This window comes from Oreochromis niloticus, linkage group LG22 (assembly GCF_001858045.2).
Source record: "Oreochromis niloticus isolate F11D_XX linkage group LG22, O_niloticus_UMD_NMBU, whole genome shotgun sequence".
NCBI lineage: Eukaryota > Metazoa > Chordata > Actinopteri > Cichliformes > Cichlidae > Oreochromis > Oreochromis niloticus.
In genome coordinates, this window is record NC_031985.2 from 32,136,691 (window position 1) to 32,148,738 (window position 12,048).

The 12,048-nt window shown below is 38.8% G+C and overlaps 1 protein-coding gene across 1 annotated transcript in view; it reads left to right on the top strand.

Moving 5' to 3' along the window:
* Positions 1-12,048, top strand: part of khdrbs3 (KH domain containing, RNA binding, signal transduction associated 3) — a 132,572-nt gene that overhangs the window by 75,873 nt on the left and 44,651 nt on the right. Inside the window, 1 exon segment of the mRNA XM_003443757.5 lies at positions 3,262-3,378. Coding sequence (XP_003443805.2) covers positions 3,262-3,378 — 117 coding nt within the window.

The window sequence follows — 12,048 nt, forward strand, 5'->3', positions numbered from 1 at the left end:
GATGCTCAGGACATCGGTTAAACTCAGCACATTTACAACATTTCCTGACACCCTCTGTTTGCCCTGGTGCCGCTGTCTGCTTTCATCATCCTTTTGTAAACTTGATTCCTTTCGAGGGGGCGCGCGCTTTGTTTGCGTAGATAATTTTGAATTGAATATTCTTCACCTGACAATTCATTTTGTCATAGTTTTTGTGATGATTGATGCTTGTAGTTGGAATTCTTAGTGCTTCTTACTTTTCACGTGACTCTTATGTTTCCCCTTGTCTGTATATAACTGTTGTTTGAGTATATTCTTGGTTTACCTCCTGCTTTGCTTTGAAGTTCAGTTCCTCATGTCCCTGTGGTTTTTACTTTCCTCTTTTATTGTTTTACACTACCAGTGCCTCATTATCACGCTCATTGGCATTGAAATTAATGCTGGGTGGTATGGCCAAAAATGAGTACTCGTGTATTTTTGAAGTATTTGGTCACCCGTTAGATGACAACAGAATCACTCTCATTCTTAAAAACCTCCACTGAACAGTCACCGCTCCTCTCTCAGTCACAAATTTCTGAGCCTCTCTTCTCCTCGTCCTCCGTCTGTCTTTACGCTTCTTGAACCTAGCAGCAGAGCCCTCCCCAGCTGTTAACAGACTTTTATGCTACCTTGGTAGCTAAGATTACCCAGAAGCCTGTGCGCCTGCACTTTTGTAAATATTGCACATCTTAGTGTTAAAAATAGTCTCTGTCACAATTGTCTCATTGTGTTCCATTATGTTTGCCCTGCAGTGAGGATTATATTATTTGTTGTTATCTATTATTATTGGTCAAACAGTATAGATGTGTATGCAGTACACCGCCCAACAGTAACTGAAATGTTTCAGGTGATGTCAGACGGGGACAAACTGAGTAAGTGTTGGAGTCCACACACACCAATGTGAAGGTTTAAGTGTTTGGTACATAGTCATTATTGAAGAGTCGTGATATATTTTAGGAGTTGACTCGTCCCGATTCACGAGCGCAGGCTTGGCCATTGAGGGATGATATTTACTTTAAGTGTACGATCACATCCAGGCACAGGACTCGGTGTAATTACAAAAGCTGGAGGAACACACTGTATCTGAGAGTGGCTGGATTTCAGCCTGGCCGGGATAAAAACCCAGCAGTCAGTTACCGCATTAGAGCGAATCACTAAAGCTTGCCTCTCAAATCCTTCACCCAGGAATTGGCAGGAGCTTCCTAATAAGCACTCGCTTTCAGAACAAAAGGCAGGAGAGATATAGGTGAGGTGTAGAACAAAACTGGCTGTTTTTTTTTAACCTCCTGCTCGCTAATTGATGACCTAGATAGTGGAAGGAGACAGCTGTATAACTCACTGTTAAAGGGAAAACATAGGGAGGAGGAGGAGGAAGGCATGGTTCCCCTTTTGTCTCTCTGACCATCTTCAGCTGCTGGTGAAATTGTGATGAGGTTCTCTGACTTTGATAGGTGTCTGTGCACAACACTGGAGATGGCAATGTGTACCATTTGTGTTTTTACGCTTGAGAGGCAGTGACCTTGTGAAGTGATGTAGCCGAAGCCTTCGATGGCCCAGAGATGCTACACTGAAACATTTATATTAAAATATACCAATCTTTGAGAGAATGTCATCAACTGACAAGGTAAAGCTCATGAGGAGATGTTCTTATGCCTTCATCACCTGCAAAATTAACAATAAATAAAACTGCACTTGTAGGGTATAGCGAGTCATTTCTTCCTTTATATGCTGCCTGTTGGGTTTTTTGGCTAGCTCATTCACATCAAAATCATCTCTCCCATTAAATGTATCTATTTTCAGGGGTTATCCTATTTTATGTTGAGGGAAAGTTCTTCATGTGGTTTTCTGTTTTTTTTCTTCCCTTGTTGTTTGGAGTTCACCAGTGCCTTAGTCTCCCTGTCTCTGGTGTGTGTCTTATATTCCCCCTCAGTCTTTTCTTTGGTACATTGCACTTATTACTCAGTATTTCCTGCTTTCTTGTCCTACTGGCTTTCTGCATTGGTTGTTAGAAATTGTTTTTGGTTTTTGTTAAGTAGACAATTTCAGTGTTCAGTTCAAGATTCAAGCTCCCTTTTTTCCAACCTGGCAGTCTGCACTGTGTCGAATATTGGTAACAAATTGTAATGTAACATAACATAATATAACATCACTTTGAAATAAGGTTATTGCAGTTAACTAAACTAAGAAGCTAAGAAGTAAAACCTGAAAAACATTTTTAGTCACTGAAAAATATAAAGTTGTTTTGAGTTGTTTCAACTAGAAAATGAAACAAAAACTGAAAGAAACTAAAAGAAAACTGTGTACTTAGAAACAATTTGTGTTGTATTATTTTAGAGATGTTCCCCATTTTATAGTAAAAAAAACCAAAAGCTGAGATTGAAACAAAAACTAAAATAAAAAGAACTGTTATAGTCACAGGGAGATACTACTACTGAGCCTGTGTAAACTAGTGTGTCTCTGGTTTTGGACTGGGCTTGGGGAAAATAGTCAAGAATCATATCTGAAAGATGACAATGAAAGATTTAACAAGTTTGCAGAAATCAACTCTTAAGATGAATAAAAGACAATAATTTTGAAAAGAAAATAATTTCTAAGAGTTTATTTGATAACATGCAACAGGCTTATTGCCCAAAGAGAAGTACGTAATTGGAGGTGAGTTTTCCAGTGAGGATTGTGTGGAAACCCTTACTCGGTTTCTTCACTGCTCTCTTACAGTTTCCTCCAGGTCACCTTTTCCCAGATTTTCACCTTCAGCTTCCAAACCTTGCTGATGGAGGTCCCATCTTTTATTTACAGATAAAGAAGTCCTGCATTATTTTCTGAAAGTGTTTATCTTTTTGGCAGTTTAGTAATTATGAGATATGAAACATGTGTATGCGAACTTCATCACTGATATTGTTACTGTGGTGTTTCTGCCACTCCTGAAACCGAACCTTGCAACAGTGCCTTTTGAATGTCATGTTCTATTATTCTTTTTTGAAGACTTTTGGCCGGAGCTACACAGCTTTTTCCTGTGCTATAAAATTACAGCCCATGAAAAGGTGACCTTGTGAACCTCGGATAAGACATCTCAGAAATGCTTCCTCGCTGATTTTATCAAAACATGAAAGAGGAAAACCGCTGATAAGTTTTCATTAGCTTCAGTCTGTGGTTGAACCACATGCGACTGACATAAAAGTCTTTGCTCTTTATCTCAAACACACAGATTCTGACTGATCCGTGCTCTCTTGCTCTCTGTTGCAGTTTAACTTTGTCGGCAAACTCCTCGGGCCACGCGGGAACTCGTTAAAGAGACTACAGGAGGACACTCTCACAAAGATGTCAATTCTCGGTAAAGGATCCATGAGAGACAAAGAGAAGGTAACCCTTCAGTCGGTTATTTCATTTTTATTCCTGCTCGCCTTGCTCCTTTTGCTCTCTTTCACCTCCAACCCATTTTAACTTGCTCTGCTGTTACTCTTAAAAAAGATTTGAAGTGAACAGGATATACCCTTAGAGTTAAGCAATGCCTCCCATAGAAAAGGGGGAATGTGAGGAGCCCATCTTTTTCATTTCATAAAATGCAGATTTTCTGAGCAAATAATGAACTGACATGAAACGACTTTGTCTTATTGTCTCAGCTTTTCTCAACTTTTTTTTTGGCCTCCCAGAGACATTGTAAGCTTTTTGTACGCACACCCACTTAGATTATTAAAATCAGTGGCACTGACTGAACTGACTTGTAACGGATGCAGACTACCTCGGAATTCTGATAGTACTGTATATATTTTTTTATGATATAAAGGTGTCATGTTATAATATCAATGATGCATCGACATTATGACTTAGCATTCCACAACAGTAAGACAAGCTCAGACATGTTTGACAGCAAAAGCTTCATCAGCCTCTGACGATTTAGAAAACAGGGAGCTACTTCAACAACTTCCAACAAAGCACAATACTTTAAAAAATATACAAAGTATATTTCAATAAACTAAAGTGAGGAAATTGTTCCCACTAAATGTGGAAACAACAACCAGGCTCTGAACGCACAGGAGGAGGAGATGCTAGCAGCTGGTGGTGTGATCCAAACAAATGATTCCGCCGAGCATCGCTGCAGCACTCACTAGTTGCTTTCCATATGACAGGGAGAGCAAACGATGGAGGGAAATTACTGATGTGGGCTCATGGTGGAAAAAGCAGCTGGTTAAAAAGCTCGACCTAAGACACAAGATCCCAGGTGGAAAATATTTTTCAGTTATGTAACAGTATTGTGCAGGTTCCAGAGAGTTTGAAGGTTACGCTGCTTTAGTTATTGTTATTGTCAAACTAAAGTGGCTAGATATTATTTTTACCTAAAATTTCCATTGAAAACACTACTTTGGCTACATTTCGATTTGCATTTGACTGACAATCGGTCACTATTTTGTACTATTGTACTAGAGTGCTGCTTTTACTTGCACCTTGTGGCAACAGATTTACACGTTGAATTAAATAGTGTGTCATTTGAGACAGTAGCTGATTGCAAAAGAAGGGTGGAGAACGCCCTGCCTTTTGTTTGCTCTAATAAATGCTGCTCCTGCAAGCTGCAGTCACTAATAAAACATTCAGTATTCTTTTCTACATCATCAGAAATATAATTATCACTAACTTCCTTGAAATATTATGATAAAATATGCTGAAATTTGATCGACCTAATAAAAAATACTAAGACTAAGGGCATTCCAAAGCTGATGTTAAATGACTGAAAATATGTAGACTGTGCTTCACAGTGGCACCACAGCAACAGCCATAACTTAGCTATCAGTGTAAAGCTGCAGAATCAGCCTCACAGGTTAGGTTTTATAGTGTTTCTACATTGGCCGTAAGTATGCATGCAAGATGGATAAAGCACCTAAGTGCACTGAGAGTTCAAAAGGTGAATGTAGATTGCAGTATAAAGTGCTTTGGGTGGTCAGTAAGAAGTTTTAAGATGCAATTTGCTAAGAGACAATGAATTCAAATATTAGGTTCACTCTATGTATATTTTTTGACCCTGTGCTTATTTTAGAAAACTCAAAAGAAAAAAATTAGTCCGTCAAATTCTTTTTTTTTTAAAGATCTGTCTTCACATCCATGTTCATGGTTATGTAACTATACAAATGCAACTGTAAATAGCTGTAAATAATAGGTGGCCATTAATGAGTGCCTATAAAATTAAAACTACATTTTTACATAATTGATAATCCCTTCCACATATTTCATCTAAATATAAAATATATGTGGTTTACAATCACAGAAAACAAACATAATGAGTTTTGTTTTGTTTTTTTAAGGGGTCAATAAACCCTCTGAGGTCTACGTCATCATCATCAGTAACAATGCTAACCCTAGCTACGCGTTTTTAAGTCAACAAAAAAATTACCCTTTTTTGAAAAAAAAAGTAATTATTGATGGTTGTCAGGAAAGAATTAGGATGGGGTGACTGATCAGTAATGAAACCTTTATTTTAAAATGACAGTAAGATTTAATAATAATAACAAAAGCTCAATGTGGTTTATACAGTTTTATATGTGCAAGTGAGATCAGAATAGAATTGCTGTTGTCCCATATCAACTGCAATAATTATCTAATATCATTCACATCACACTTACTGAGGCTTTCAAATAGAATCACAGGGAGTGTTTTTATTAAAACAAGTTTTTCCTTTTTCATTTTCTTTTCGTTCTAAATTGGAAGATGCTGATCTGAAAATGTATAAGTGTGTTTGTTTCAGATCACCCCCCGTATCTACAATCTCTGCTTGATTGACAGCTCTCAGGTCACCTAGGCTCCATTGGAGAAATGCAAAAACAACGATGTCTGGAAAACAAATTTCAAAAGTTTATGGAAATGGGAATGATCTTGGGGACCGCCAAATACGCCTGACATCTTTCAAAGCATACTTCGTCTCTCTCGTAGCGAGCAAAACACATGCAGTCAAATCAGCACGCACACAGGAAAAAACACTCTATCTGGATTTATGGGTTTGTTTTCATAGAAATTTCGAGTCTTTGTGAAGATTCAAACCAAACTTCATGTGAAGAAAAAAGATTTTGTGAAGAGGGTATAGCTTGAAATTTGAAACACAATCCAGTTTAATGACTTCTATCATCCCCGATCATGTCCGCACATAAAGACAGGATATAAATGGCTCTAACAGAAGATCCTTAGCAGCCGGATTGATTGCACACAGGAGTGTTTAACTGGGAATAAATCGACTTCTCTTGGCTTGTCTGTGTCTCCTCTCCCCCTCTGTTTGTCAGAGGTGATTTGTTGTTGGCGATGACTCTTGCTATCATACAGCACATTCTTTTTGATTACTGTGATCAATAGTCTTTGATGGTACACTCCTCTCGAGTAGGTGGGAGAAAAGATCTGTCATGGCGATATGCTGACCTCGGCAGCCCTCACCTGTCTACGTAGAACCGCTGTGGGATTTATTCCTGACAGCTTTCTGTAAGGGACGCTCCTCGCGCTGGTGCTTCCTCTCTTTTTTTAGGTGAGGGATATACCGTTGCTACAAAACGAATACTTCATGTTGAGCTGGTTGCTGACGCTCTGTTTTCAGCTTCACGGTGTGTGTCATTGTAGTTTTGTGCCCTTGCGTGGGTCAGGGTGCCGGGCTACTGCAGAGCAAAAAGAGAGACCCCAGAAGGCTTTTTCTAGACAAGTGAAAACAAAGCTGTCTTATCTGTACAGACACGCCAAGTGAAGAACCGCTTCCTTTAAGGACACATTTCTATTTATAATGATAAAATGCATACTGCACCGTACCTCTGGGTTACATATGACTGACAGGAAAGGTGATAATATACCGTTTTCACCCCACGGAAGACATCAGATGGAAATGTAATTGTAGACTTGCTTCTTGGAGGATGAAACTAGACAAAGCTCAGTTCATTTGCTTTTAAGCTCTTACATGTGGCGGAGACACGGCAAGAACTGCTATAACTACACAAATGTTTGCTGCAGATCCTTGATGTGCTCACAAGAATGTGAGTGCCGAGAAGCTGGAAGAAGCCAGAGCAGCCAGGAGTCACCGCTCCTGCTTACAGCAGCTCAGCTGTCCTGCTGCTGTCAGAGCAGGATGATGTAAAGTCATCTGTGTTTCCCACCCTCTTCTCATTAGCACCGTGATTAACTCATCCATTTTCCTCCCTGGGAACTGTACTCACTTTTTAATTTTCCTAAAAGATAAAACAGTCACAATTCCTTTGTTTAACTTTTAGTAAGCTCTGCATCAGGATTAATAAGCAAGCTGTTACTCTGCTCCACCACCACCACTACATGGCTAATCATTCCACAATTCATTAACAAGTTAACATGATGAACCAGTTAGTCATATAAACTTAAATGTGGAAGATAACGTTGAGTTCAACAGCATTTTGCTACAGTTTATTTCTACCCATAGTTATTTTCATTGATTGACAGTTTTATTTATTTGAAACACACTAAGTAGCACAGTAATTTTAGAGCCTTTTGGTACAGTTTTCTGTGGTGTTGTATTGTCACTGTGGCTTCTGCAGAATCAGCCAATTCGCTGAGCTTACCATGTTTTTTCTTCCTTGAAGGTAAAGGTAAAGGTGGTGTTGGTTAGACTTGCCAAAGTATTGTGCAGTAGACTCCGTAGACTTACATGATTTATTTTGTTCTGTATTGTACCCTAGTGTTCTAAAAACCCTGCAAGACGCTTTGGGTTAGAGTGCTTAAACTTTGGGCTGTTCGATATAACGATACATATCGGATGACGATATAAAAACATCTATCGTTTCATTTTACGCTATTGTTTGTTTCGTGGTGTCGCAAAATAAACTCTTTACGGCAATATTTTTTCATCGTTTTGATGGTCATTGTAGTGGCTATATTAATTTGTTAAAGTTCTCTCTTTCTCTTATATTTAATATGACCACACTAGGGACGGACAAACGACTGTTTTTATGAGTTGTCGTTAGCAACCACAACGGTAAAACAATGGTGTGGCTCCGCCGCCTGCTTGTTTGTTTTGCATATTAACCTTTCACAATAAAGCTCAAGATCCTGTTAAGACTTTTCAAATTGAACTAAATCCCGTGAAAGAGTATGCAGAGAGTTGGATGACAAGCAAAAAAGAGGCGTTAGGTGCTAAAAAAATGAATCCACTCAAACGTTAGAACAGGCTTTTCCCCTCAGCACGCCGTGTAATAAATACTCAAAGAAAACGGCGGCACTTGCAACTTGTGTCTAAAAATGTATCATGCATCAGTTAAAAGTCTCAACTCCAGGTACACAGCGCCCAGCTGAAAACATTTCATGCAAGTCAAGCTGCCCGAGAGAATTTACAGCATTTACAGAAAATGTTAAATTTTTGCGATTTATATCAGTATCGGGATCATAGATGTCTTATATCGGGATATGAGATTTTGGTCATATCGCACAGCCCTAATTAAACTTTTATTTTGAATGCACACACACTATATAGCAAAATAATGCCACGATTTTACATAAACGTAAGGTCACATATAAAGTCATGCTTTTGCTCACTCACAGAACTGGACTTTTAAACGAAAAATTTAGCTGTCATCTTAAAGTGAATTGAAAAGGTACTTTCCAAAAAAGTAGCTGCAACTCACTCACTTAGAATGCTAATTGGTTCAAGCTAATTCTTGCTCAGCTGGCATGATGTCTGGCAGGATGGACTGTCGCAATCTTGCTCTCATGAGAAACCAGCTGCTTCGCAAGGTAAGGCTTCATGCTTTATGCTTGCTCTTTCCTCAGTTCATTCATTCCTTTATTAAAAACCCCCAAAACAAAACAACAGCAACAAAAAAACAGTCTGGTTTCAAATAACTTTTAGTGGTGACAGCGTTTCCAGGCAATCAAGCTAAGGTTAGCTGGTAACTGCAAATTTTTTATTTATTTTTTTTTAATTTTGTTTTGTTTTTTTAATCCATGCTATCATGTTAGAGATGATCAGCTAACATTAATCAAAACAAAGCTAGTTTTATGTGCCCCAATGGCAATTTGACCACCAGAATGAGAATAATGATGGATTATTTGGTTCCTGGTGTAAAATTGGTACCCTGTGTTTGTTATTTAGATAAGTATTGCAGCATGTTCCTTTTGTTTAGGAGTTTAGCTGCGTGTTGACTGGTCAAATATGTGAATATGTTGCCCGATAATTATGTTAGGTAAAATCCCATGTAGTTATGGTAAATATCTTCTTCTTAACTACTTACCCAAATTGTAGTCGCAGGGTACTGGACCCTGTCGGTCCTCAGACCCTGCTGTGAAAAGGCGAGTGGTGGGGTACACAGTCTAGACCAGGGCTAAATTAACAGACCTTATCTAGCCATAAAACTGCTTATAAATTAAGTGTTAAATTAATTTTGATCTTTGTAATTTTCTTACACTCTTTTGTAATACTTTTGCTACAAAGTGTCCACTTCAATTACTTCTTGATTGTGAGATTTAAAATTTACTGTGATGCTGCACAGAGGCAAAATTACACAAACTCACCGATTCAGAGAACTGAGGACGTGTTGGTCTAACTTGGCTTTCAACAGTATTAGGAAATATTTAGAGTGACAATGCTGAAAATACTAGAAAATGTTCCTGTGTAAAGCAAAGAGACACAGACATTCAGCAGCAGATTTCAGAGGTCTGGAGGTTAAGATACTAGCTGGTTCAAATCATTGCAGTAACTTTAAATGAGATAGAATAATCTTCAAATCATTTCAAACTTCCCTGGTAACCAGTAATAGAAAACCAGTACGGCAGAGATAAGCTCTCACCAATGTTCCCTCTAAGCTGCGCACGTGCGCAATTGCGCACTGCTGGCACGGTCTCTGCGCACAGAAAATCTGCGTTGCGCACAAAAAAAAAAAAATCTAACCTGAATTGAAATTAAAATTAAAACTTTAACAATCCTGTTTTGCAGTGTTAGTCAGTAAGTGACTGGCTGCTCCCGTATGGGATTAGAACGATGCCACCTTATCCTGTAGTCCAGCCAATAATGCGATTCACATTCGTATATACGCAGCCAATCAACGTCGCTGACAGGCTATGACAGCGTCCTTATGTGCCGACACCGGTGTTTTAGCTAGCAAAGCGGCGTGGCTGATGTGGAGTGAAGCCACGTTAATGACAACGTGTACAACCATTGGAGATGTGAGCAGGACAGACGGAACAATTGACGGAAAAAGTGTGGACTTTATACCAGTTTTTAAATTGTGTTGATCGGCCACGTAAAACCAGAGTTATGATAAAAATATCTGCAATGTTTGGTTTTCTTCCTGAATACTATCGTTGTTTATATTTACTGCGGGAAGAAACGGTAAAAACGGCGTTTTATAAGGAAAACGCTCGAAAGCACTCTCCGCCTGTGAGCAAAACCAAAACCAAACCCCACCCTTTCCTATTGGTCGAAAAAAGTACCATGTCGACCAATCAAAAAATGATATGGCAACGTGGCATCTAGGTGTTAAGAAACGGGAGGAAGTTTTAGGAGTGACGGCGGTGTTCTGAGATGTGAGAGATTTGAGACGTTTAGCGCAAATCTTGTGTAGTTAGTGTGCAGTTAGTGTGTAGTGTAGTCAATAGTTTTGCTGTGTGTGTCAGAACAATGAGGCGGCTGCTGAATGTTACAGGTGTTACAGGAGTGATACATCTCCTGTTGTCAGGCCTGCAGGTATCAGGCTGTTGCTCTCCTTTATCTCATAGTGGACAGAAATTATTTTTTGGAGTGGCACAAATAATTTGTGTGGCATCAAATTTGATGCAGAACAGCTGATTGTTCTGTAAATAGTTTGAAATGTTTATTTAAAAACGCCTTTGCTGCATTTTAAAAAAAAAATAGCTGCAAAAAACTTTGTTGTTTGCCAAACTGAGTTACTTTTTTGAAGAAGTAACTATATAATTAATTGCCCAACATTGGTCATTATATGCTGTATTTGGCAGACAGAGTTACAGGACTCTCTCCCAGACCACAGACTCATAATACAAGTCAGAGCTTTATGAAAAAAAGAAAGAAAGAAAGAAAGTTGTGTTTTCAAAATTGGAGTTCAAGTTATTTTTACTTTCAATAGTGTTAACATACTACACAGGTCATGAACAAGATTTTTTTAAATTTTCATTGTAAGGGGGCTAAAGCAGTTAATTAAAAGTAGTCTAACATAAATGTAAATGCTGTAATTTGATTATTTTAAAAAACCATGTAACTTGGATGGATTAGATGCTGGCGTGACCACAGTGCACACGTCTGATGTCGCTCACAGTGGTCCAAGGGATCACTCAGGGAGTTTGTGTGTTCGCTCAGACACATGAAAAATTAGAGGGAACATTGGCTCTCACTCTTTTTGGCTAAGGCGGTGTGCCTTTATGCTGTGAGACACCTATTGTTGGGAGACACATTTCCTCAGACTATATGTAAGTACACGTTTGTCACGTTAAAGAAGAAATCTGGTGTGTCTATGAGCCACTTTGGTTGTCAGAAGTGCAGATGAGTAAGGCTGATAGAGCTGTGTAGTTCACCCCACCTGTCACACACACAGAATAATAGAATTTTTCACTGTCTGTTCTTGAATATTTCATTTGAATGTGAATATCAATTCCAAGCTTGATGTTATTTTTTACCACTAAGCTCCTGCTGCTGGAGTTCCTATGTCCACAGTGTTATGTGGCCTCGTGTTACCAGGGTGAACAGCTTTCAATAAGCAGATTTACAGAGGAAGAAAATGTAAACAGAAGGAAGATGCTGCCTATAGATATAAAAAGCAGACAGCCGTATTCTCCTGCTGTGGGCTGCTGAGCTGCTCTAGGACTCTGCTGCATCACTTATGCTTCTCATCAGCCCTGAGAAAGGCCACCTAATGTATGAAAACTACTACAATATCATATGCATTTGATGTGGCCACCATCCACGAGGTGTAACAGTGACACTACATGTTAAATGGACTGTTAAGACAGAGTATTCGGAAAAAGAACAGTTTTTAAATAGAAAGTCCTCAGATGACACGCCCTAGACCTTTTTTTAAGTTAAAAGAACTTCGATAA